Here is a 26,003-nt window from a genome sequence, read left to right on the forward strand (position 1 = left end):
TGGCTGGCATCTTCAGAGGTGTAGCACCAAAAGACAGAGATCTCTCTTTTTTTTTTGAAAATTTTTTTTATTGGGTTAGAATCCATTATTTTTACATTACATTCAATTATCCCCAATTTTTCATTTCTAACCCCCTCCCTTTCCCCCCCTTTTATTGACTTCCAACAGCTTTCCAACCCCTTGTCCCTTTTCCCTTACTTCTATTTGATTCCTCTATCTAAAACAAATATATTTTCTCCTTTATTCTAAGCAGTACATCCTTAACTATTTTTAATATTCTATACCCAAACTGTAAGTCCTTATTTCCATCTTGGATAAACAATTTATCCCAATTTCTATAATTCAAATATTTCTATAAACCATAAACCATGTAAATCATACATTCATTTAAGTCAAACAATTTAACTTATGCTCCATATATTGCTATCTTCTTATAATAATTCAATATAATTCAATATAACTCTCATCATATAGTCAATCAATTTGACTCATCTTTATCCTTAGACATTCAGTTTGGCGCATTATACAGATCTTACCAAAGAAAGAAAATATTATTGGTTACACAATCCTTATATTTAATCCTTATAATTAATTATTTTCTATCAATGTTCTATTTGTTAGCCTTCATATATCTATATATATATCCATCTATTAATCTAACTGCTTATAGATTCGCTTTTATCTCTTCTCCCCCCCGGTAAAGTCACCCTCCTCTGCACTTTATTATACATCAGTAGTTCTCAAACTGCCACAGTTTTCCTCCCACCTCCCATTTCTTCTCCAAATATTGTTTCAGCTTCTCCCAATCTGTGTTAAACTGCCCTGAGTCCAGATTTCTCAGTTTTCTTGTCATCTTGTCCATTTCAGCCATATACAGCAATTTGTAAATCCAATCTTCAATGGTTGGCACTTCTTGTACTTTCCATTTTTGTGCATACAAAAGTCTAGCCGCTGCCGTCATATAAAATATCAATGTCCTATGATGGGCTGGAATTCCCTCCATTCCCAAGTTTAGTAGCAGGAGTTCTGGGTTCTTATTAATTTGAAATTGTAAAATTTCACTCATTTCCCTTATTATTTCCCCCCAGTACTGCCTAGCTACCTCACACGACCACCACATATGATAGAGGGAGCCCTCATGCTTCCTACATTTCCAGCATTTATTAGAAATATTCAAATTCCCTAGCGCAATCTTCTTTGGTGTCATGTACCAACGATAAATCATTTTGTAAATGTTCTCTTTAATGCTAGTACATGTCGTTGTCTTCATTGTAGTCTTCCACAAGTATTCCCATGCCTCCATTGTTATTTCTTTGTTAAAATTTATAGCCCATTTCACCATTTGTGTTTTAACTGTCTCATCCTCAGTATACCATTTCAACAGTACTTGGTATACCTTAGATATTCTTTTCTTATCTTCTTTAAGAAGGGTCTGCTCTAGTTCCGAATTCTCTATTCGTATACCTCCCTTTGCAGAGTCCGAATTATATAAGTCTCTGATCTGTCTATACTGGAACCAATCGTAATGAGGTGATAGTTCCTCTTGCGTCTTTATTCTTAGATAGTTCAATTCTAGTTATTTCTTTATAAGTTAAACATTGTTGTTCATTATCAACAGCTCTCGGGTCTATCACCTCATATGGAACTACCCACAAAGGAGTTCCTTCTTGTAGATAAATTCTGTACTTCTTCCAGATTGTATATAGACTTCTCCGTATAAAATGATGCAGGAACATCGAGTTGACCTTTACTTTATCGTGCCATAAGTATGCGTGCCATCCAAATATTTTTTTGTATCCCTCTAGGGCTAATAATTTCTTGTTCTTTAATGTCATCCACTCTTTCAGCCACACTAGGCAGATTGCATCGTGATAGAGTCTCAGATTGGGCAGTTGCATTCCGCCTCTTTCCTTTGCATCTTGTAAAACTTTCATTTTCACTCGAGGCTTCTTGCCTGCCCATACAAAATCTGATAATTTCCTCTGCCATTTTTCAAATTGTTTAGAGTCTCTGATGATTGGTATTGTCTGTAGCAAAAACATTACTCTTGGTAACACATTCATCTTAACTGCTGCAATCCTACCCAACCATGACAGATTCAGCCTATTCCATTTAATCAAGTCTCTCTCTATCTGAATCCATAGTTTTTCATAATTGTTTTTAAATAAGTCTATGTTCTTTGCAGTCAGTTCAATTCCCAAATATTTCACCTTGCTTGTTACTTCACAGTCCGTTATTTCCATTAACAATTGTTGTTTCTGCTTAGTCATGTTTTTACATAATATCTTTGATTTCTTTTTGTTAATATAGAAACCTGCCAAATCTCCAAACTCCTTAATCTTATCAATCACTTTTGGCATGTTCTCCAGTGGGTCCTCTACAATTAACATTATATCATCCGCAAATGCTCTGACCTTGTATGAATAGTCCTTAATTTTTATTCCTCGAATTTCCTCGTCTTGTTGTATTTGTATCATCAGAATCTCCAATACTAAAATGAACAACAGTGGAGACAACGGGCAACCTTGTCTCGTTCCTTTACTAATAGTCAATTTCTTAGTCAATTCATCATTCACCACAATTGCTGCAGTCTGGTCTCTGTAGATTTCCTTAATTGCTCTGATGAATCTTTCTCCCAGTTGTAGCTTTTCCATAGTGGCAAACATAAAATCCCAGTTTAAATTGTCAAACGCCTTTTCAGCATCAACAAAGAAGAAACCAACCTCTTTGTCACAACGCTTATCATAATATTCAATAGCATTAATCACTGTCCTTAAATTGTCTCTGATTTGTCTGTCTGGCAAAAAACCTGCTTGTTCCTCCTCTATGATTTCCGAGAGCCACCCCTTCAGTCTCTCCGCCAGTATCTTCGCAAAGATTTTATAGTCATTATTAAGTAACGATATCGGTCTGTAATTTTTCACATTAGTCAAATCTTGGCCCTCTTTTGGGATCAATGATATGTTCGCTTCACTCCAGGTGTCTGGAATCCTTTGATCCCTTAAAACTCCATTGATCACCTCTTTTAGGAATGGTGCCAATTCATTGGCCATTGTCTTATAAAATTTAGCCGTAAGTCCATCTGGCCCTGGCGCCTTTCCTAGATTTGCAGATTGTATTGCCTTACTTATTTCCTCGTCCGTTACTTCACTGTTCAATTTATTTCTCCAAGCTTCCGAGATTTCTGGAAGTTTCGTTTTCTCCAAATATGACGCTATTGATTCTTTATTTACTTCTTTCTTATTGTACAACTTAGCGTAGAATTTATAAAAGGCTCTACTAATGGTAGTCTGTTCCAAATACGTTTTGTTGTCTTCACAAATTTTGTTTATTATTTTCTTTTCCCTTCTCTTCTTCAATTGCCATGCCAGGTACTTCCCAGGTTTATTTGCACCTTCAAATGCTTTCTGATTCAGTCTTTTAAGGTTCCACTCCAGTTCTTTATTACTCATTGCTGTTAGCTGTTCTTGAAGTATTTTAATTTCCTGATATAATTTCTTTTTCCCTGGTCTCTTTTTTAGCTGTATTTCTTTGGCTTTTATTTTCTCCTCAATCTCTTGTCTTTTTTCCTCTTTTTTCTTTCTTGCTCTACCATTTAAGTCCATTAGTATGCCCCTTACAACCGCCTTATAAGCATCCCAAACTTTGTCAGTTGGTACTTCTTTGTTCACATTATACTGTATGAAGAACTTTGTCTCTCTTCTCAATATCTCCATGTTCTCACCTTCTTGTAGCAAGTCCTCATTTATTCTCCATGCTTTCCTTTTTCTCCTTTTCCCTAATTTCCACATAATTGGGTTGTGATCTGAGCCTATCATCGGCATTATTTCTACCTCCTTAGTCCATAACGCTAAGTCTTTTGAGGCCCAGATCATGTCAATTCTTGATAATGTAGAGTGCCTTGCAGAATAAAAAGTAAACTGTCTGCTTTTGGGATATTCTCTCCTCCATACATCTTCGAGAGTCTCTTGTTGAATCAACTCAAAAAAGAGCTTTGGTAATAATCCTCTTTTCTTTTGTGCCGTTATTGTCTTTTTATCTAATTCCAAGTCTGTCACTCCATTGAAGTCTCCAGCAAGAATTATCTGGTCATATGAAAGATCGTCTAAATGCTTCCTCAAATCCTCAAAGAAGCTTTCTTTTGCACCGTTAGGCGCATAAACTCCGACTACCAACACTCTCTTTAAATTCCAAATACATTCCACTGCTACAAATCTGGCTTCCACATCTTTCATTACAAATTTTGGCTGTAGCTCCTCCTTTACATACAACACCACTCCTCTTTTTTTCTTGCTTGAGGCCGCTACAAATTCCTTGCCCAATTTTCCCAATTTTAAATATTTTACATCCTGCTTTCGAATATGAGTCTCTTGCAAGCAAACAATGTCACATTTTTGTTTTAATAGCCAGTGAAAGATATTTTTCCTCTTATTCGGTGAGTTTAGTCCATTTACATTCCAAGATAATACTTTACACTCCATACTCATAATCTTGTTGGTAAGTCTTTTTCATTGTCCCTTATAAATCGCTCCATCTCCCGCTCAGATCTAATGCGCTTTTTGGCGCCTCCAAATTCAAAGGACAAACCTTCTGGAAGCTCCCATCCAAAAGACAGAGATCTCTCAGTGTCACAGTGTGGAAAAGATGTTGGCAGGTCATTTGTATCTACTCAGGAGGGGTGGGGTTGAGCTGAGTCATCCTGTAAGAGTTTCCCAGGGTGTGGAATGCTAATGGCGGGAGGCTTCACTGTATCCTGAGGAGGTTCTTTTGCATATGGATTGGTGCTTGATGTGCTAATCTTCTCTGCAGGGCTATTGTCGAGTATAGAGTGTTTTGTTAGCCTGGTGTTTTTCAGAACTGGAAACCATGCTCTGTTCATTCTTAAGGTTTCTTCTTTCCTGTTGAAGTTTTGCTTATGCTTGTGAATTTCAATGGCTTCCCTGTGCAGTCTGACAAAGTAGTTGGAAGTGTTGTCCGGTATTTTGGTGTCCTGGAATAAGATACTGTGCCCTGTTTGAGTTAGGCTATGTTCAGCCACTGCTGATTTTTCAGGTTGTCCAAGTCTACAGTGTCTTTCATGTTCTTTTCTTCTTGTCTGGATGCTACGCTTTGTGGTCCCGATGTAAACTTGTCCACAGCTGCAGGGTATTTTCTATTTGGCCAGGTATGATTTCCTAGTGGATGGTTTCCTAACTTCCAACAGGACCTTTTGGACTGGGGAGGAGAAATTCAGTCCAGGGGGAATATGAACCAAGATGTTAGTTTCAGAGTCCCAAGTTGTAGTGGATAACCACATCACCCTGTAGCAGCTTTGGTGTTAGGGGAAAATGGTAAATTCTGCCCTGCAACATTTGGAGCAGCAAACCAGGCTTGCTTGACCAGTAAGGGCTACTCCAGTTGCTGAGGAACCTTGCTGAGTGTGAATGTCATGAGAGGAAGGGGGGAGAATGCATACAGGAAGGTGCTCCACCATGGGATCTGAAAGGCATCCCCGAGAGAGGCCTTCCCCTTTCCTGCCCATGAGCAATATCAGGCACATCTCCTGCGGCAAACAGATCTATGATAGGGTATCCCCACATTGCAAAATCAGGGCAGAGGAAGTCCATGTAGATGGACCATTCATAGTTGTGGGATTTGGACTGACTTAGGGCCAAGCTACACATGACGAATGACACTTGAACAGCAAGTGTATTTCTCCCTGATCACTTGCCCTCCACTCAATCCACTTGCCGTTCAAGTGTCATTCGTCATGTGTAGCTTGGCCCAATGTGCATCTGCCAGAACATTGTTCTTGCCCGCTATGTGTATGGCAAAGAGAGTGCCTTGATGCTGGATAGCCCATTCCCCTATCAGTGATTCTCAGGATTCCCATGAGAGAGCTGGGGAAGCTGTGCCTCCCTCTCTGTTGAAGTAATGCATGGCATTCGTATTGTCTGGGCATATCTGAACATTCTTGCCTTCCACTAGGGAAACCAGAGCCTTCAGAGCCTTATTGCCCTGAGCTCAGAGTTTGATGTGCATAGCCGATTCGTAAGGGAGCCATGCTCAATTTACCTGGGTGGTCCCAGAACAAGCCTCCATCCCAACAGAGGCATCTGTGTAGATCGAGAAGTGAATCAGGGAGGAGCAGAAGGGGGTCCTGTGTGTTGAACCACCACGTCAGGGACCTGTGGATGAGCCTTGGGACAGAGAACTGCTTGTATGGGTTCTGGTGGATGGAACACTCTGATGAACCAATTCTGTGGGGGACGAAGCCTCAGCCTGGCAAATGAAACTACCAAGACCAGAGAGGCCACGCTGCCTAGAACTCAGCCCTTGGAAGTCCCACCTGCTTCAATCATCTCTTTGTATCCCTAAGAATTAGAAACTTTAAAATATATATTGGCTGAACTTCATGGTGACTACAACACTTCTATACCCATTACTGCTTTTTCCACACTCCTACAATTATAGCATGCCCTAACCTGGATAGCTCAGGTGAGCTTGATCTCATCAGATCTCTGAAACTAAGCGAGGTCAGCCTTGGTTAGTAATTGGATGGGATACTTCCAATGAATACCAGGTTGCAGAGGCAGGCAATGGCAAACCACCTCTGTTAGTTTCTTGCCATGAAAATCCTACCAGGGGTTGCCATAAGTCATCTGTGACTTGAGGTCACTCTCCACCGCCAACACTAAGACTGCAATCCTGTAAACATTTATCAGGGAGTAACCCCACTGCATAGGACTGCAACCTAAGCAACTCACATTGAATTTTGATGAAATATCATTAACACTAACAGAGCCCATTGTGTGAAAAAATACAACAGGCTCTAGAAAACTGATTCAGTGGCTCCCCACTGCAGGGACTTGGGAGGGCTGTGCCACCATGTCGGGCCTCCCTACTGCCTCCACAGCCCCTCAGAGGCCTGTTGCAGGTACACCCACAGGCCCCTCAGTGTGCCTGCACCAGAATAAAAGGTGAGTTGTCTGGAACATGACTTGCCTTTTATGTATTAGAGATGTGAATCTGTCTTATATGAGACCTATTGATCAGCTTGATCAGTTTTGCCAACTCTGACTTGTAGTGGCTTTCCAAGATCTCATCAGAAAAAGGCCATTCACGGTTTTGCTAGCCTAACTGAACATATCAGAAAATGAAACTTGGGCCTTCCATATGTGAAACATACAGTCTGTAACTGAGCTATGATACCTCTTCAAGTACTAATTGCCTGTCATTGTCATGGTGACATTTCTGTTCTTCCTAGCTTGGCAAAGATATTTGCGTAAAGCACAGCAACTAACAACTGTTAATTTATAGGGCAGTAAAACAGTTCTTCATAAAATCCTGTGGAGCAAAACTAAGGAGGTTAAATCGGATGTAAATCATCATTCCATTGATTATATTTCAGACTTTATAACAGCTATATATATGGACTGATAGCAATATCTAAAGATAATCTACTCTTTTGGATCACTGGACACTGCCAAAACATATTGACTAACACTGACTACTGTTGAAGTTAGGATATTTGGATTACATGCAAATCAGATGTAACCAAAATAAACAGCTCCATCAGCTCTGAAGCTGTTCCACCTTTGCTTGTTTAGTTCTCAGCCAATGCAGAATCAAGAATGCAGAAAAACAGATGCATCAAAATTTAGTATGTGTTGTATCCTCAAAGACTCCACACTGTTATAAACATTACAGTTTGAGAATGTGGTTCAAGACGGAAGGCAGAAATGCAAACTATAGAGATGCCTGTGATTGAACTATGAAAGGATAGAGGTGTCAGTGAGCAAGCAAAACAATTTATTTTCCACCTATGTAATCTAAGCCATACTCTAGTTGCTAGCAATGAAGAGGCCTTTTCCGTGCAATAATACTGCATCTTAGTGGAATTGTGAATGATAAACGTAAGGAAATTTCAACTCAAGGGATACTTGGGACCATTTGTACCAGGAGATCAAGAAGCAAAATTATAAGAATGAAGCCAGAAACTATATGACATATGGAATAAATGGTCCTGTACAAAATGTGGAAAAATTATCTTGTTTAGATATGCTTCATTCTATAACTTGTTTTGAAATGTTTGAATTATACTAAGCATTTAAAAGATATCCCCCTGAAATAACATTATGAAACTACTGCATAAACCATAAAGTATAAACCATCTCAAGAGCACAAAAATATATTTGGAAAGCTGAGGCAAAAGTAAAAATCTGTCTCAAAATAAAAAATATGACAGCAGCATTCACGTGGCCAGGCTTACATAAACAAAAGTCAACACAGTTTTCTTTGTGTTAGTATGAACTTCATTTTAGGAGTGTGCACCAAAAAAGGAAAAATCTGGGTGATCTGGATCCCGGTTTCATTTTTTTTAAAAGAAAAATGTTGGACTCATGAAATCTGTGTTAGATTCTCTAATCTGGGTTGGAGAATCCCAGATTTAGCCAGCCTTTACTTCCTATAGGGAATAATGTCTGGGAGGGGCTCAGGGGACATTTTTTGAAGCTAGCTCCACCAAATTTGGGGAACCCACTCCTGAATATCCCCTAAAGACCTCCCCCCAAATTTCTGGTGGATTGAACTTCAGGATCCAATTCTATTGGCCCCTGAACAAGCTGTCTCCAGCCAATTTCCATTGTTTCCTATGGAAATAATGAAGAATTCCTAGTTTGCCATGGAGCTGTAGAGTTTAAAGGGTGCCTGGGTAGTGGCAAGCTAGGGCTCTTTTGAAGCATGGATGGGGGGAGGGGAAGAATGGGATGGAATCTACTCTGCCTGCCTTCCTCCCTTGCCCCGCTGGACTTCATACATGCCCTCCTGCTCATTGCCTGTGAAAGCTGCCTGCAGCTCCCTCTTGCACCTGAATAATCTGGTCCAGCAGAGTTCAGCCCCCATATCCGATCCAGGGGTCAACCGAGGGAAATGGCAAAGCCAGATTATGCCAAAATGGCATAAATTTGGCTTTGAAAGCCAGTTCTTGGAGCCGGATCTCATACCCCTACTTCATTCTGCTGCTATCAAGAAACATAATAGAGCTGGCACATCACTGAAGCTTCCACACCGCTGCTGGTAAAATATGAAGTGCCCTGTACAGGATTCACTAGTGGAAATCTCTAATAAAGACCTTTAACTCATATAGTTGTGTCTGATGAAGTGGAGAGTCTGAGAGAGTCCTCTAGCCAGGATAAAACCTTTCCCAAAGCTGTCAGGCCTGGCTAGAGGACTCTCTCAAACTCTCCACTTCATTGGGCACAACTATATGAGTTAAAGGTCTTTATTAGAGATTTCCACTAGTGAATCCTATACAGATCAATTGCCTGGAATGCCAAAGTAAAGTCCTCCCAGAAAAGTTATACCCTCAGTCCCCTCCCCCTAGTTCAAATGACAGTCAGTTGAAGTTTCTGTGTAGTTTCTAAGCGGGAAAAGCCTGGGAGAGAGGCAGAGCTGAGTTCCTCAAGGTCGGTCAGTTCCCAGACGTTCACTGCCGGCTGTATTGATAACACTGTTCAGCAGAGACAGCAACAAAGCCCTAGCGAAGACACAGTGAAGCAGCGAAACAGCCAATCTCCTTCCACCCCCCACCCCACAATAGTTAGACATTGACAGGTATGGCAGGCAGGCTGGCTTGCTAGCCTGTCTGACAAAAGCTTGGAAGCCCTACAAGAAAGACGAAACTTGATAAAACAGCACAAGATGTCTAAACATGATTGGGAGTAATGTTATGTTGGTGGAGTGCATGTGTAAAGCGGGAGTCTGAGGCAACCACGGCAATATTCTGAGACGGAAGCTTCTTAGAAATCAACAAACTGTCTATGTTTACAAGTCAGGAGAAATAATTCAAATTGAGAAGTTACTCCAGCTAAATATGCCCGGAATGTGCTGAGGAGTTCTTATGAGTAATTTCATGTTGTATGCTTTATTGATTGTGTTTTCCGAGCTGAATATTTATTGTATATATTTTTCAAGAAGGGACAGATTTAACTCTATTTATTGAATGTATTTATTGAATTGTATTTATTATATGCGCTGAGCACTTTGTACACTTTATGCACTGAATTAGAGAAATTTATTCTTCAAAGACTGTACAAGTTTCCAATTGAGGGGGAGGTTTTGTTGGTTATGCACAATCACAACAACAACAATAACATTTGGTTTATATACTGCCGTTCAGGACAACTTAACACCCACTCAAAGTGGTGTACAGTGTGTTACTATCCTCACGACAATCACCCTGTGAGGTGAGTGGGACTGAGAGAACTCTGAAAGAGTTGTGACTCACCCAAGGTCACCCAGCTGGCTTCAAATGGAGATGAGGGGAATCAAACCCAGTTCTCCAGATTAGAGTCCCGCCACTCTTAACCACTACACCAAACTGGGTCTCAAGAGAGGGGGAGCTCAAAAATAATTAATTAAAGGAAAAAAATCCTGAAAAGGCTGGATCATTGCTGCTGGGGTGAGGGAGTCAATGTCACAAAACATCTCTATGAGACGAATTGTGTCATTCTGCATTAATGATGCCTCGGTGGTTAACTGCTACGATGAACATAGCTCACAGAGCCTGCAGGATTACAATAGAAGGTTTGAACTGGCTAAAATGTATGCGGATACATTCAATAAATGCTGGAAATGTAAAGAAAAGTTAAGTACGTACTATCACATGTGGTGGTCATGTAAAAAGGCGGTGAAATATTGGAAGATGATACATGGGTTACTTCAAGAAGTATTAGGCACAGCCATACCTTTCAAACCAGAATTGTTCTTATTGCATATTATGTTGGAGAGGGTAGAGAAGGAAAAGGGGTTTTTGATGATTCATGTAATTACGGCGGCAAGAATAATATATGCGAGGTATTGGAAGAAGCTAGAGATGCCATTGAAAGAAGAAGTGATAGGAAAAATCTTAGAAACAGCAGAAATGGATGTCTTAACAGACTTGATAAAAGAACAAAGTAGGGGCGATCTGCAGAAAAGATGGTCACCCTTTCATAGATGGGTTAAATCAAATTATGGAACAAGAAATTAAGTATAGGATATGAAGATAGGAGAGAATACTTACAGGAAATAAGCAGAGTAGACTTACAGGAAAATTAGGTTTTGGGTAAGGAAAACAAGATATAAAGAAGAAGGAACTGTAGAGATGGAAAATGAGTATAATACATAGTTTGTTGTTATCATCACCGTTGATTTCTTACGAAGTTGTGCTTGATATCCCCTGATGTGATGTCTATGTGTATATGTATGTATTCTTTTTGAAATCAATAAAATAATAAGAAGAAAAAGAAAGAAGGACCAGGTTTGGGAGCAGGGGGACCACCTGTGATCTGAATTCAGGGAAAGGGTAATTTCACATCAACAAAAGCTAAAATAAAATAAAATGTAAAATCCATCCAACAATGCATTTGCCCAGTCCCAAACAACTAAGTAATAGTTAAGCATCCTCCCTCTAAATGTGTTTCTGCACATCAATCTTCGAGCATAAGCATATGTCACATTTTAAGTGCAGTAGAAGTAATATGAATGCAAATTCATTACATTCAAAGACATAAATTACATTCAACACCACTCACAGCGCCGTCCTAAAGAGAGTTACACCCTTGTAAGTCTATTGACTTAAATGGATTTAGAAGAATGTAATTGCTTAGGTTTGCATTGGTAAGTTGCTATTTCTGTTTCTACCCACATTGCATTCAAACAAAAAAAACAAAAATCCCAATTACATTTTCTCCTACTTTCTTAGGCCATTTTCTCCAGTCTTGATGCTTGAAAAGCCTGATATTTTTCTTTCTTGTCGACAGATTCAGGGAACAATCTTCCCAGCTCCAAGTTTTGATCCTGTTATGGATGCCCAAATGCTTGGGGGTGCTCTACAAGGAACAGGTCTGTAAGTCTGAAAGTTATAATCTTTATTGTGGCATTTTCTTACATCCCACTGGGCATTTATCACCAATCTTGCTACAAGATCCAGAGGAGCTGGTCATGTTAGTCTGTAGTCATAAGATAGTAAGAGTCCAGTAGCATCTTTAACCAACTTTATTGTAGCATAAGCCTTCAAGAACCACAGCTCCCTTTATTAGATGCATCTGACGAAGAGAGCTGTGGTTCTTGAAAGCTTATGCTGCAATAAAGTTGGTTAGTCTTAAAGGTGCTACTAGACTCTTACTATCATGATATAAGAGAAAGAAATGTACTATTATTTCTCGTACTGGTGTAATTAAAAAACAGAAGTGATGCCAATAATTGTTTATAGTCAAAGAAACCAAGCACTGTACTTTGGGGAATTATAGTGTGTGAAATAAACAAAACATCTTATGACAGCTTTTCTAGCAAATCAAAGGTTATTTTTCCTTACTACTCCTTTACAGAGAATATTAGAAACTTAATTATATCTTCTAAAAATGGAAGCATTTTAAAGAAAGCAAATGTTCCACTTAAAGTGCTACTTGTTGATTGAATATCCATCCTCACAGTGCAATCCTAAACAGAGTTAGACCCTTTGAAGTCTAAGGAAGTAAATGGGTTTAGAATGGCATAATTCTATTTAGGATTGCACTGCAAGACTTCTGTCTAAGAGGGCACCAAACCTTTCCCTGCAAACCCCTCAGACTTCCCAAACCTAAAAAGCTGTCTGAAAAATCCTTACTAGACCTTTAAAAGTACCCCTTTCTTTCCTTCACCAGATCCTATTAACTCATTCATGGGAATCTTATTCCATAAACTGTTAGGTACCTTGACCACCAATCAAGAGTACCTGTGACTCTACATGAGAAAACAGTCGGGACTTCTGTTCCTAGTTGTTTGTTAAACATAGATAAAGATGCTAATTTTAACTAAGGTCAAAGATTTCATGCTCTTATAGAGAGAAGTAGCAAAATTTTATCAATTTCTGCTTTAACTGGACTGATTCAGTTTTTGTTGCCTCCGTAAGATTATTAAATACAAAACATAGGAAATGTCTGGCTTATTTGGAAATAAATTCAACACTATTTATTTATTTATTTATTTATTTATTTATTTATAGTCCGCCTTTCTCACTGAGACTCAAGGTGGATTACATAGTGTGAGATTAGTACAATCAGTATCAAAGACATTTCCATACAGTGTCAAGAATATTTTCATAGACAATGCCATAGGATAAATAGTTTACAAAAACATAGCATTAGCAAGGATGCAGAGTTGGATACAGAGTTGGAGAATTGCTGAAACAGAACATAATTAATTCTATGACTGACATTATACAACATGAAGCACAGGTAGTATATAGGAGCACAAATTTAAAAGCAACAGATAATATGTTAGGCAACATAGTGGTGAAGTCTATGGTCCCTAACTTATTAGTGAAGCATCTGAGCCCCCCACCCTACAATACAGCCCTCCTATCTGAGTAAGTCTTTTTGAATATTTTGGTTTTCCTTTTTGGTGTAGTGGTAAGAGTGCAGGACTCTAATCTGGAGAGCCGGGTTTGATTCCCCACTCCTCCACTTGAAGCCAGCTGGGTGACCTTGCTAGTCACGGCTCTCTGGAGCTTTCTCAGCCCCACCCACCTCACATGGTATTTTGTTGTGGGGATAATAATAAACCGCTCTGAGTGGGCATTAAGTTGTCCTGAAGGGCGGTATATAAATCGAACGTGTATTATTATTATTATTATTATTATTATTATTATTATTATTATTATTATTATTATTAAATAAGTTGTTTTCAAACATCCATAAAATTACTGGTCAAAGAACCCCCTTTGAAGACACTGGACTTTGCAATGTTCTCTACTCTCACTTCACATGGGTTGTTGGCTGGAACTGTTGGGCCTGTGCCCTAGAACATACATATGATTACTCTGCAGTTGCTGCATGTTGCAAAGGAAGATCAATAGTGGTGGGCAAGCTGTCTTCCAGATAAACTGTCAGCCCTTAATGATCTCCTTACCGAGGAACCTCTCATAAGCTTCTGAAATCCCACAACACAGTTTGAAAATCACTGCTTTAAAGTGCACACACTGTTTATGCTTTTAGGAAGCAGTTATAATTGCCAGTCATAAACTAGCGACCATATGCTGTCTTTTAAAAAAAAAAAGGCTGCTGAAATGCAGAACATTACTCAGAAGCTGGTGTGAAGAAAACAGCAAACTAAAAAAGTTCTTTAGTTATTCTGCAATCTCTCTGCGCTCACGTATATGCAATTTCAACCCAGAATTCAATGGTAAATAACCATAAAAATTGGAAATCAGATTTAATCAGTACTTGTGGGATGTATAAGCTCAACAAACGAGGTCCAGATATAAATCTGTACATGATGCCTAGGCTCCTGCTCAGTGAAAGCCGTTATCCATTCTCTTGATGTGCCCTTGAGAAATATGGCAGAGCATCTGATAATGCCATTTGTCGGTAGTACACCAGCACATCAAAGGCAAGTTAGTGCGCTAAATACAACTGGTGTTTGTGAATGGCAGTAGGAAAGTCCTTGATACTGTTCTGCAGGAAATGCACCCAACACAGGGGAATAAAGCACAGCAATCACCGATGACACCAGCAGAATAAATGAAAGTAACTGTTCGAAATCTAATAATTATATTTTCTTCCCCTTGAAGATTGTGATAAGGATGTGCTAATTGATGTTCTAACACAGCGCTGCAATGCACAGAGACTCATGATTGCCGAGGCTTATAGGAACATATATGGCAGGGTAGGTTATGTTAATTTTGCTCTCATCTATACTTTTCAGCCCTTTTCACACTTTTGCCTTGCTCCTGATCTTTCAGAAGTGAATGCTCATTTATCTGGCCCGTTTTTGTTTGGTGCATTATACTCTTCTGCCTTGGTGTTGGATTTCTCTCTGACATTATCCACACAGTCCCTCCTCCATTTGAAAAAGAGTTTTGATTGGAAGAAAGATCTTCTGAAAATGCTTACCTCATTGCAAATGTCATCTGTTTTGCACAACTGTTAAACCCGAAGGGGAGATGAAGTTGACAGAGCCTTCAGGGCGGTGAAGGTGAAATTAATAAAACCCTCTAAGGAGCGATCTCCATAGGCTCTGTCTTTTTAAGTTATGCTTCCCAGTGAACATTGCATCTCACAATACTTGAGTGTCCCCATGTAAGATGTCTCATGTAGAAAGACAGTCAGTGGCCCTGCACATACAGGTCAAGAAAGCTGATTGGTGAGGCAAGGCACATTTTGAGTGGGGCATTGCACCTGTAAACCCCACCATGGCTACAGGCCTGGCCCCGTGCCTAGTGCTGCTGCTGCTGCGGCAAGGTACCAACAGAAATGAAATACACAAACTTTTTGGTGGGAGTGTGTCATTATTTCCCAGATTTGGTCCACCATTCCAGAAGCGTCTCTAACCAGATGAAACAGCAACTTTGGGGTGTGTTTCCAGCTCATTTTTTTCTCCTTTGCACATCCCTAGTTAACACATTAAAATGCAAAACCCGCTTCAATGCTTAGTACATTCTCTTTTGGATAAACTGATCATTAGCAGTCAGGCACTGGGATTGATGGCAAGCTCAGACCAGCCAGGTAGGGGAGGGGGCACACAGGATCCTTCTAGCTCTTTCCAGATAAATCAGACTATCCGTGCCACTCCACACTTTATGCAGCAGTCATGTTGGTTGCAAATATGCCAGTGTTATGCTGAGGTTCTCTGCGACAAACATATAAAATGAAAAGGGTGTCCTATTTAGGGAAGTTTTATCCAGCCTTTCCTCCAAGGTGTTCAGGCAGTATACATAGGCCAAATCCACACTTACCAGCATAGTGCTAAACAGTCGGAATGATAGCATCTTCCTGGCACTTTTTCTGACATCATCGCGCCATGAGAGCGGCATTGTGGCGCAATGACATCATAAAATGTGCCAGGAAGACACTATCATTCCGACTGTTTAGCACTATGCCGGTAAGTGTGGATTCAGCCATAGTTCTCCCTTCCCAGCTTCATCTGTAAATGAGGTCAAGACTGATCAGCACAGATCCACCCAATAGACATCATGGAAGAATGTGGAGATCCTTATCTGACACTGTAACCATTGCACCCAACTGTGACAAAAATGACTGCTGTGTCAAGCAAGCAGTATTAACCGTTAAATGGACATGACAAAATTTGGACCAATGTCATAGTCTTTACATGGGAAAGAAACAAAGTGCTATTGCAAAGGACCACTGTGTACTGCACAACTGCAGCCCGGGATCACAATTAATTCTATTTACTGACTGATATTCACAGGAGTACAGAAGGCATTCATGCCTGAAGTAGCTGAGATTAACAAATCCTGGAACAGGTCATAGACAGAAAAGTTTTAAGGCTGTGGTAGCTGGCAGACAAAACAGCAATGCTGAACTGAAATGAACAAGAATGACTGAGCTATGTGGTTGCAATCCATAGAACACTTAAAATGGAATGCTGGCCTATAAAGTAGCTCATTCCCACTGAATTAACTGGAACTAACACTGTAAATGTAAGCATGTTGGCCTAAATGCATTGAAAATTGCATACAATATATATTTTTAGTGCTGCTTTGCGTATATTTTGAGCTTGGGTGCAGTTTCATTTTTATTTCTTCCACTCTATTCTTTACATAGCTCATTGTAAAAGTACAATAAGGCTATCCTTGCCGCTTTTGTTTCTAAAATGGAGGGAATTAATCATAAGGAAGTTGATAATTGTGGCATTAGCATGAATTCCAAACTGCAAAAGGATGACATGAAAAAAGAAAAAAAAAAGCCAGATACAAGTTAAACCACATGTTTCTATTAAAATGCCATCCAAGCTGGTTCTGCAGTTTAGAAATATGCACAAACCTCTCTGAGATGCTTTCTTACAATTACCCTACACTGATTTCTCATAGCCAAGATAATTAGAAAATGTTAATAATGACAACTCAGAGTTGTCTTGTCTTATTTTTCACTGCTCTTCTCCATTTACCCTAGTTCCAATTGCAGGGGGTAATTTTTAATTAGCCTCCATTTGTATTATTAATCAGTTTTCCTACAGGCACACTGTCAGCAATGAATGTCTTAATGAATTAATTTCTATTCCATGCGTGATTTAGTGGTTGTCAAATGTATCTAATGTGCATTCAGCAAAGATTACATATTGTTTCTTCATCATAAATTCATTTTTAATTTGTATGTCTCTTTCCTCATTGCTGCTCTGTCTGCTATGTTAATTATATGCACAGGGCTCACAGTTACCTTCAATTATTTGCCTTCTGAGAGCAGCTTTTGCATTAATAGTGCTATATTTCATTTATAGTTTATATTATCTCTTTATTGCTATATCCCCGAGACTGAAAATAGTCATACACAATTCACAACGAAGCATTTAAAAGCAAGTTGCACTGGAGGACCCATCCCCTTGTGGTTCAAGTCAGTCAATCAAAACCCATAACTGAAGGTGGGGATCAGAGCAAGATAGACAGGTCTTTTCTTCCAACTGAGGGCACCCACATACTCTCCTATAATTTTGGGAACTAGGTTTATTTTAAATGTAAACCTTCCCCTCAGTTGCTAGATATTTATTTGGTAGTAAGTGTAAAGATTTTTAGGTTCTTTGCTGTGAGGTAAGTTTTGTGGTAAGAAGAACTCAGAGATCACTGAAGCAGTGATAAACATTAAGAAGATTTCTTTATGTACTGGTGGTTTCAAAAGAACAGAACAGCAGCCCAGCTCTCCAGTCAGAAGAAATCTAGCTGAGGCACTTAAGCTAGTTATGGCTTCAAGTTGTGATTTAAATTTCTTTTAATGCCTGCAGTTACAAACTGGCTTTCACTACCTAACCACTACATCGGATCCTTTCATAAACAAGATTCCACCCTCACCAGCCTGCCTTTTCCCAAGAGTCAGACTAAAGAGTACCAGGTCTGCTCATCATCAGGGACAGGCCTCAGGTCTCTCCATCCTCTCCCAGAGATAGGGCTAAACCAGTCTCCCACACTACCAAACAGAACGATCCTTGTTACAGTCTGTTCTTTTGCTGAGGCAGACTTGAACTGAACTGCTGCTGAGTTTCTCTCAAACATTTCTCCCATCACCCAAGGTGATTGGATGCTAGGGAGCCACTGCCATAGGCTCAGGAATGGAACAGCTGAGTGGCAGATTTAACTTTTAACTTTCAGTGGCAGGACGGCCTCCTGTCCTTCACAGGGATCAAAGCAAGAAAAGCTGGAAGGCAGAAAGTCCAATCCAACAACAATAATCCAGGCATAAAAATTTTCTTCAAAGAGAGGATCTATTTTCATCACTTAGTATATGGATACTATCTTAAATTAGATTCCATAGTCATATACTTAGGTAGGCACGTGTGATCTTATTACAATAAAGTATCAATAAAACCCATAGGACTGGTACAGATACAACCATGGTTACGTGATCGGAAGCAAGCTGAGCAGTCACAAGCTGCCTCTCTCAGCCCCTCCCTTCTTATCTGTGAACAACCCTGTCTTCCCTATGCAACTCCTTACTTATGAATCTGAAGTCTTTACCATGTTTGGTCAGGAAGGAATGCATACACTGGACATGTGTCAGAGTGAACGTGACTTTCTGGTTCCAGCCCAGAACCAAACTTAAACAGCCTTTACCTTCCTTTGTTCACCAGGCAAAAACATTTCTTTTTATTCAGGCTTTTAACTAAGGGATTCCATCTTTTTTAGAAGTTTTATGGTCTGCTCCTAGCCTGAGGACTGTTTTCTCAACCTTTTAGATCATTCCATTTTATGTCTTGGTTTGCTTTTATTGACTATTTTTGAGCAGTATTTTTATTAACGTCGTTTGATGCATTGATGTTTTTGACATAGATTATTTTATTCATATGATTTGTCTGTTATTTTTTATTGTTTAGTTTTAAACAATTTAATTTAAACTATTGTTTAGTTTTGTTTTGTTGTTGTAAGCCACTTCAAGCAGGTCTGGAGAGACAGCATATACATTTTCTAAATAAATAAATACATATGTGTGTGCCATCGAGTTGCAACCAAGTTATGTGACCCCCATAAAGGGGTTTTCAAGGTAAGTGAGGAGTACAGGTGGTTTGCCATTGCCTTACTCTGCATAGCAACCCCAGTCTTCTTTGGAGGTTCCCTTCCAAGTACTGACCCTGCTTAGCTTCTGAGATCTGATGAGATTGGGCTATACCATACAGAAACACTACCCTAAATAAATAAATAGTAAGCAAGAAAACCCTTTTTCTCTGCCTCTTAACCCTAAGTGTCGTTGGCTTAGTATCAATAAGCAACTTGGTCAGTATAGAACAGCAATAAGGGATTGCGGTTTGGGTTGTGCAATATGTGTGCTGCTGTCTTTTAGAAATTGTATTATATATTTATTAACGTTTTTATCTGTTTTTCAATTAACATGTTTATGTATTTTATATATATTGTATTCCTCTCTGAGCTCATAAACAGGGAGAGTGGATTCGAAGAAATAATGATGATGGTGATAATAATAATATGTTGATAGAGCAGCAAGAAACTTCTACAAACTTGGTCATTTATATGGTTAGCCTGACCCCTGATGAGAAGGCTGCTCTTTGGGGAGAATTAATATGATACATTCTTCATGTGGTTAAAGGCACACTGATCAGTCAACTAGAGATCATGATCAATTATCTAATTAATGATCTGATGGTCTGATACTAGGCAAGCCAAGCCTCTCTCCAGTTAGCATGGTGGAGTCAAGCAAAATCTATTCTGCTTTTGTCTTGGAAATGGCCAGGACCCGTTTTGTGTCCTAGTGTGACTCTCAAGGAGCTGGTCTTGGCATCAAAATGAAAGGAATGGGAAAGAGAAATATGAACCACAATAGGATCTCAGTCCACTGCCCCTTAGAGACCACAAACATTTTCATGGTATAAGCTTTCAAGAGTCAAAGCTCACTTCTTCGCATACAAGGAATCACAATGGAAGCTTGTTTACCAGTATCTTTACTTAGGAATTTATTTATTCAATTTATTTATTCAATTTTTAGCCCACCCTCCCTGTAAGCAGGCTCAGGGTGGGTTACAATAATGTAATTAGTACAAAGATTAAAACATTTAAATATTTTTAAAACCAAAACAACAGTACATATACAGTCAGCGTCTCAAGATGGCAGCCCCCTCGATTCTCCCCAGCCACAATATAAACAAAGAGGGAGTAGGGCACAGTTAATATCATTTCTGTGACTTCGCATGTAAGGAGGGAAGGTATAGCCCACCTTGTAGGAGATCAGTAGAGTCATGTTTCACAAACAATGAACCACGAACCATGAACTTTCACAAACTTTCACAAATTTTCATGAACTTGCCCCGTGATTTGTTTGGTTTGTGAAAATGTCACTTCCGAGTCAGCAGAACATCTGCAGAGAGCCCATCCCCCCTGTTGCCAAGGAAACTGATTGATCAGCGCAAGGCTGTCTGCAGTGAATGACTAACCGAAATATGAGCCAAATGAACTGGGCTAAAATTTGTCACAGTGTGTGAGAAATGAGCTCCCATGAACTGCTGGTTCATGATGAACTTTGGTTCATATTTCAGTTTGTGCCTGCTTCTAGTAGAGAGGCTTCCAAGCAACCTAAGACTGGTCTCAACCATATGCCTGGCGGAACATATCTGTCTCACAGGCCCGCCAAAAGGATATAAGATCTTGGCAGGCCCAGGTGTCCTCTGACAGAGAGTTCCACCAGGTTGGGGCCAGGACTGAAAAGGCCCTGGCCCTGGTCGAGGCCAGCTGAGCCTCCCTGGGTCCAGGAACCACCAGCAGATTCTTATTTGCAGATCTCAACACTCCCCAGGGTACATACAGGGAAAGGCGATCCCTCAAGTATGCTGGTCCCAGTCCATTTAGGGCTTTAAAGGTTAAAACCAAAACCCTGAACCTGATCTGGAACTCCACGGGGAGCCAGTTCAGCTGCTGCAAGATCAGAGTAATATGTCCCCTGTACAGTATACCCATCAGGACACATGCAGCAGCATTCTGGACCCGTTGTAATTTCTGGGTCAAACCCAAGGGAAGCCCTGCATAGAGTGAGTTACAATAGTCCAACCTGGAAGTGACCATTGCATGGATTACTGTAGTTAGGTTGTGAACTGACAGATAGTATATTTGAAAGTATACTCTGATCCCATGGGGCTTTGATTATTTTTCTTTTATATTTTATATTTTGTTTAGTATTTATCTACTTTATTTATACCCCATTTTCCCCTAACGGAGACCCATAGTGGCTTACAATATTCTCTCCTCCATTTTATCCTCACAAACTGAGAGCCAGTTTGGTGTAGTGGTTAAGAGTATGGGACTCTAATCTGGAGAACCGGGTTTGATTCCCCACTCCTCCGCTTGAAGCCAGCTGGGTGACTTTGGGTCAGTCACAGTTCTCTGGAGCTCTCTCAGCCCCACCCACCTCACAGGGTGATTATTGTTGTGGGGATAATAATGACATACTTTGTAAACTACTCTGAGTGGGCATTAAGTTGTTCTGAAGGACGGTATATAAATCGAATGTTGTTGTTGTTGTTGTTGTTACAACAATCCTGTGAAGTTGCTTAGGCTGAAAGTGTGTGACTCACTGAAGGTCACCCAGAAAGTTTCCATGGAAGAGTGGGGATTCAAACTTGGTTCTCCCAGAACCTAGTCTGACACTCTGATCCCTATACTACTACCTAGCTGAAGGTAAAGGTTAGAATTGCTATGATGTCTCCTCATAAATATGTGTGGGAAGGCATCTTTTAGCTTAGATATGTTCATTGAGACAAAACTTCAAAACTTCTACTATAAATGAGAATGGCCATGTCTATTGCTGGTCTGTTGCTCTATACCAAACCAAAAAATTCACGCTGATAAATCCAGTTTTAGTTTATTTATTTTCAAGAATTCATACTATGCAACACAGGATGACGAGATACTTTCTTTTCCCAAGGACTTGATTACTGATCTGAAAGAAACTCTCTCACATCACTTCAAAGAAGTTATGGTTAGCCTGATGTATCCACCAGCATCCTTTGATGCGCATGAGCTCTGGCATGCTATGAAGGTACACATATTATCTGGCTTGTCTCTCTGTTCTAACCATGCCCATTTTGCTGAATAGCTTAATATTATTTGCAATTGGATGGTGGTAAATCTGAAATAGGAATAAGCAGGGGTCATTTCGTAGAAAAAGAACTTCGGGAACTCATTAGCATATCTCATTAGCATATGCCACACACCCCTGACATCACCGGAACTGTGTCAGAAGGCAACACCCACCCCTCAGGCCCCTTTCGCCAAAAATCTCCAGAATGAATTTAAAGCAGCTCACCCTCCTTTGGAGAGCCAGCCCCAGTACCCCAGCTTGCACTCACTCACTCACTCACTCACTCACAAGTCACGAATGAAAATAAAGCAGCAGAATGAATTTAAAGCAGCTTACCCTCCTTTGGAGAACCAGCTCCAGTAGCCATGTTTGCACTCACTCACAAGTCACAAATGAAAATAAAGCAGCAGAATGAATTCAAAGCAGCTTACCCTCCTCTGCAGAGCCCTCACCACTTGCAGGTCTGGAGGACAGGCCACATGGCTACCCCCCCCACGCCCACCTGGGTTCCTACCAGGGAATCCAGGAAGTGGTGATGGGGTGGTGGTGCTGCAGCTGCTGCTGCCTCCTCCACTGCCTGCTACTAAACATACGGCCAGCGGGGAGGCAGCAGGGAGCAAAAGGAATCACATGGGTGGGGTCAAAACCCACATGACCTCTTTTCAGATCTACAGGAACACTGTTCCAGCGCATTCCCCTTCCAAATGAGCCCTAGGAATAAGTAATTGTGGCAATCAATGTCATAAAATATGCACTACAAATAAGTTAAGTTCAAGTGTTGATTACATTTTTATGAAGTTCTTAGCATCTGTGGTTTTGTGTTAAGTCAAATGCCTCATACAATCAGCTCAGCAATTTGACTGCAAATCAAAAATGAACAGCATTCTAAATAATTTTCCATCTTACAGTGGGGGTACTCAGTGTAACATTTACAAGAGTATGAAGATCAGGGTCTTAAAATGATGTCAAAGCATAGGGAGTGTGATGTAAAGCTTGACCAGTGTGGTTTCTACCCCAACCCTGTATCTGACACACTTTACCAGAGAGCCTTCTGAATGAAACATGTTCAGTACCCACGAGGGAAACAGAAAAAGAACAGTAACTTTTATTTACACCCATGGACAGGGGAACAAGATGGTTCAGAAAAGAGGAGAGAAGCTATTTAAAGATGTAACATGGGCTGTTTCCCCACATTTTTAGAATAGCATGACACTCACCAAATGCTAGCAGCTTCCTCGCGCTATTTCTGACGTCACCCAGAGGCAGGCAGTGACGATTCTGTTTTTGTGGCACCATCAGAAATAGCCATCAGAAATCCAGGTGAGATCAGAAATAGTGCAAGGAAGCCACTAGCGTTTGGTGACTGTCAAGCTATTTTAAGAACATGGGGAAACAGCCACAGTCTTGCTGGACAAGGTTATGGTGGTATATTTGGGGTGTAGAGAGCAGTTAGCAGCTAAATTTGTATTCTTGAAGTAAGTATTGGCCTTCTTGCAACTTCAGTGTTCTCACTGTGTAAATGTGAGCTCCTCCCAGAAACCACAAATCTTGCCCTCATTTCCCTCAGAACTTGGGGCCTCAAGACAACTCTGTTGCTAGCTTCTTTATTCACACACACACAAACACAAACACAAATATACAAAGAGAAATGTTCTGTGACTTCCAAAGTCTCCACAGGTTCACTCCCAATTAATGCTCAGGAGACACAAATCCTATCTAATCTAGGCTGACAGTGTAACATTTTTTTCTGTCATTCCCCCCTCCCATCTGGTTCCTCCAGCCCTTCCAGGGATTCTTCTTGGCTGCTAGCAGCTCTGCTCACACACCAACCAGAACTAAAGGGGACTGGTGTTTTTCAGAAAGGGGCAGTACTTTTGCCCATCTGTCACAATGGGTAACTACTACAGATGCATATTCATGATTTCCTGGCTCACATTGTATATACCTGAGGGTTACCTTTGACAGGCCATGCACCATTTAAAGTCAACCATACAGACTATGTGCCGTTTTTGTACCTGTGCAGTTGGCACAGGTCTAAACCTTCCCCAACAGGTCTAAAACAGCACTTTTGAGAGGAAAGATTGTATAAATATACAACAAGGACAGGAATGGGGGAGGGGAGAGAAAGTGTGATAATTCAAAGCAGTTTGTGAACAAACTGTGATCTAGGCAGAGGGGCTCCCAGTTGTTATGCACAATATATCAGTTATGATGCATACAGTCTGAGGTTTGTGCAAGTAATGCAGCAAAAAAATCAAGTCATGACAAAAGCTAAGAGACAAAGTTAATTTTGAAGGGACTAAATATTTTTTAAATTGTTGTATAGATTGTTTTATTTGATTTTTAATGGTTCTAAACTAGACATGGGCACGAATCGAAATATGAAGCAAATTTTGTCACAAAATGGGCCATTTCATGTGTCATGAAACAGTGTTTTGTGGGGCCATGGTTATCACGAAATTATCACAAAATTCATGAATTTTTGGCCTGTTTCGTTAGCTTCGTGAATTATTCATAATTGCAGACAGGCTGGTGCCGATCCATTGATTCCCTAGGCAACAATGGGCCCAGACCTTTTGTTGCCATTGGAAACCCCAATCGTAGCCCACTTACCCTTGATTGGCAGCTCTCTTAGCCATCTGGAGAGCTTCCATTCTGCCCTATACAGCCAAGAGCTGGAGGGATCAATCCCCTAGGCAACCAAGGAGGTGGGCCTTCTGTAGCCATGGGCACACCAATCTCACCCCTCCAGACCCTGTTAGGCAGGTCTGTCAGCCAACCACAGACCTCCTGTTCTGATCTATGTCAACGTTTTGCTGGGATTGGAGTGGGAGAGTGTGTGGAAGGATTTGGGATTGTGCTTTTGGCAGCTGCTGCTTTAAAGAGACTGTAAGAAGCCTCTTATTTCCAGCTCTTGGCCTTGCTGTGGGAAGGTCTTTGGGTGAGGGTACCTTTTTTCCTCCACCCCACCCCTCACTCTGTCTTCCCAGCCCAGCTCCACCACAGCTGCTCCTTTGTCCTCCTTTGATCCAGCATTCTGGCAGCACTTCCCTTCCCACCCTTCCCAATCAACGTATTACAAACTGGGAGGGTGGGTGGAGGAGAGCCTGCTGAAGTTTCCCTGCGAGTTTGGCATCTCCGGGAATGAAGGGGGCCCTTGAAATGCCCCAGGTTCTGACGAATCATGAAACTAATGAATCGTTTCGGCAAATGTGTCAGTTTCGTGAAGTTTCATGATTCAAGATTTGTGGATCATGACAAAACACAAAACTCTCATTTCAGGCTTTTTCCATTTCATGCCCATGTCTAGTCTAAACCACCTTGACAATCTTGCTCTAGTTGGACAGGTGAGATATAAACATGTTTATAAATTTTAAAAAATCATATTTTAACATTTATGTATATTTAGTTAGGTGGCACTGATTTCAATCCCAAGAAAATGTGCATAGAATTTCTGTCTTAACAGTAGTGTGCCATGCTATTCAATGCTGTGTATACAAAAGTTCTTTACTGCTCCTCAAGAATGTAATTAATATTAGCACAATTCGCTCTGTGCTAAGAGATTATCTTACTTTCCATCTTGTTTCATCAAAGGAACTACTTGTGCACTTAAATGTAAAAACATACTGATCAACTATCATAGGCTTAGGGGGTCTGATCAATTCTATCTGAGAGCAAATGAGATAAAATCACCACTTCCCAGGAAACATTAATTTGAAAAGATACTACTTGAAAGTGCCTATACAGAAACCAGCAGGCTGTACTTATTCTAAATCTATTAATTGTATTTGAAACCATTGTTTATACCAGCAATGTTTTTTTATCCCACTCTAAACACAGGGAGCTGGCACAGAGGAAAACTGTCTAATTGATATATTAGCCTCAAGATCAAATGAAGAAATCTTCCAGATGAAAGAAGCCTACCTAATGCGTAACTCTCGGTTTTTTCTCCTTTTTTTCCTCCTGCAAAGC

At 40.3% G+C, this 26,003-nt stretch overlaps 1 protein-coding gene across 1 annotated transcript in view; it reads left to right on the forward strand.

The window, feature by feature from the left end:
• The window catches only part of ANXA10 (annexin A10), a 52,758-nt gene that overhangs the window by 10,930 nt on the left and 15,825 nt on the right, over positions 1-26,003 (forward strand). The window contains exons 2-5 of the mRNA XM_054990305.1: positions 11,784-11,865; positions 14,573-14,667; positions 21,876-21,989; positions 25,872-25,962. Coding sequence (XP_054846280.1) covers positions 11,784-11,865; positions 14,573-14,667; positions 21,876-21,989; positions 25,872-25,962 — 382 coding nt within the window. The remainder of the gene's footprint in view (positions 1-11,783; positions 11,866-14,572; positions 14,668-21,875; positions 21,990-25,871; positions 25,963-26,003) is intronic.

This window comes from Eublepharis macularius, chromosome 10, assembly GCF_028583425.1.
Source record: "Eublepharis macularius isolate TG4126 chromosome 10, MPM_Emac_v1.0, whole genome shotgun sequence".
NCBI lineage: Eukaryota > Metazoa > Chordata > Lepidosauria > Squamata > Eublepharidae > Eublepharis > Eublepharis macularius.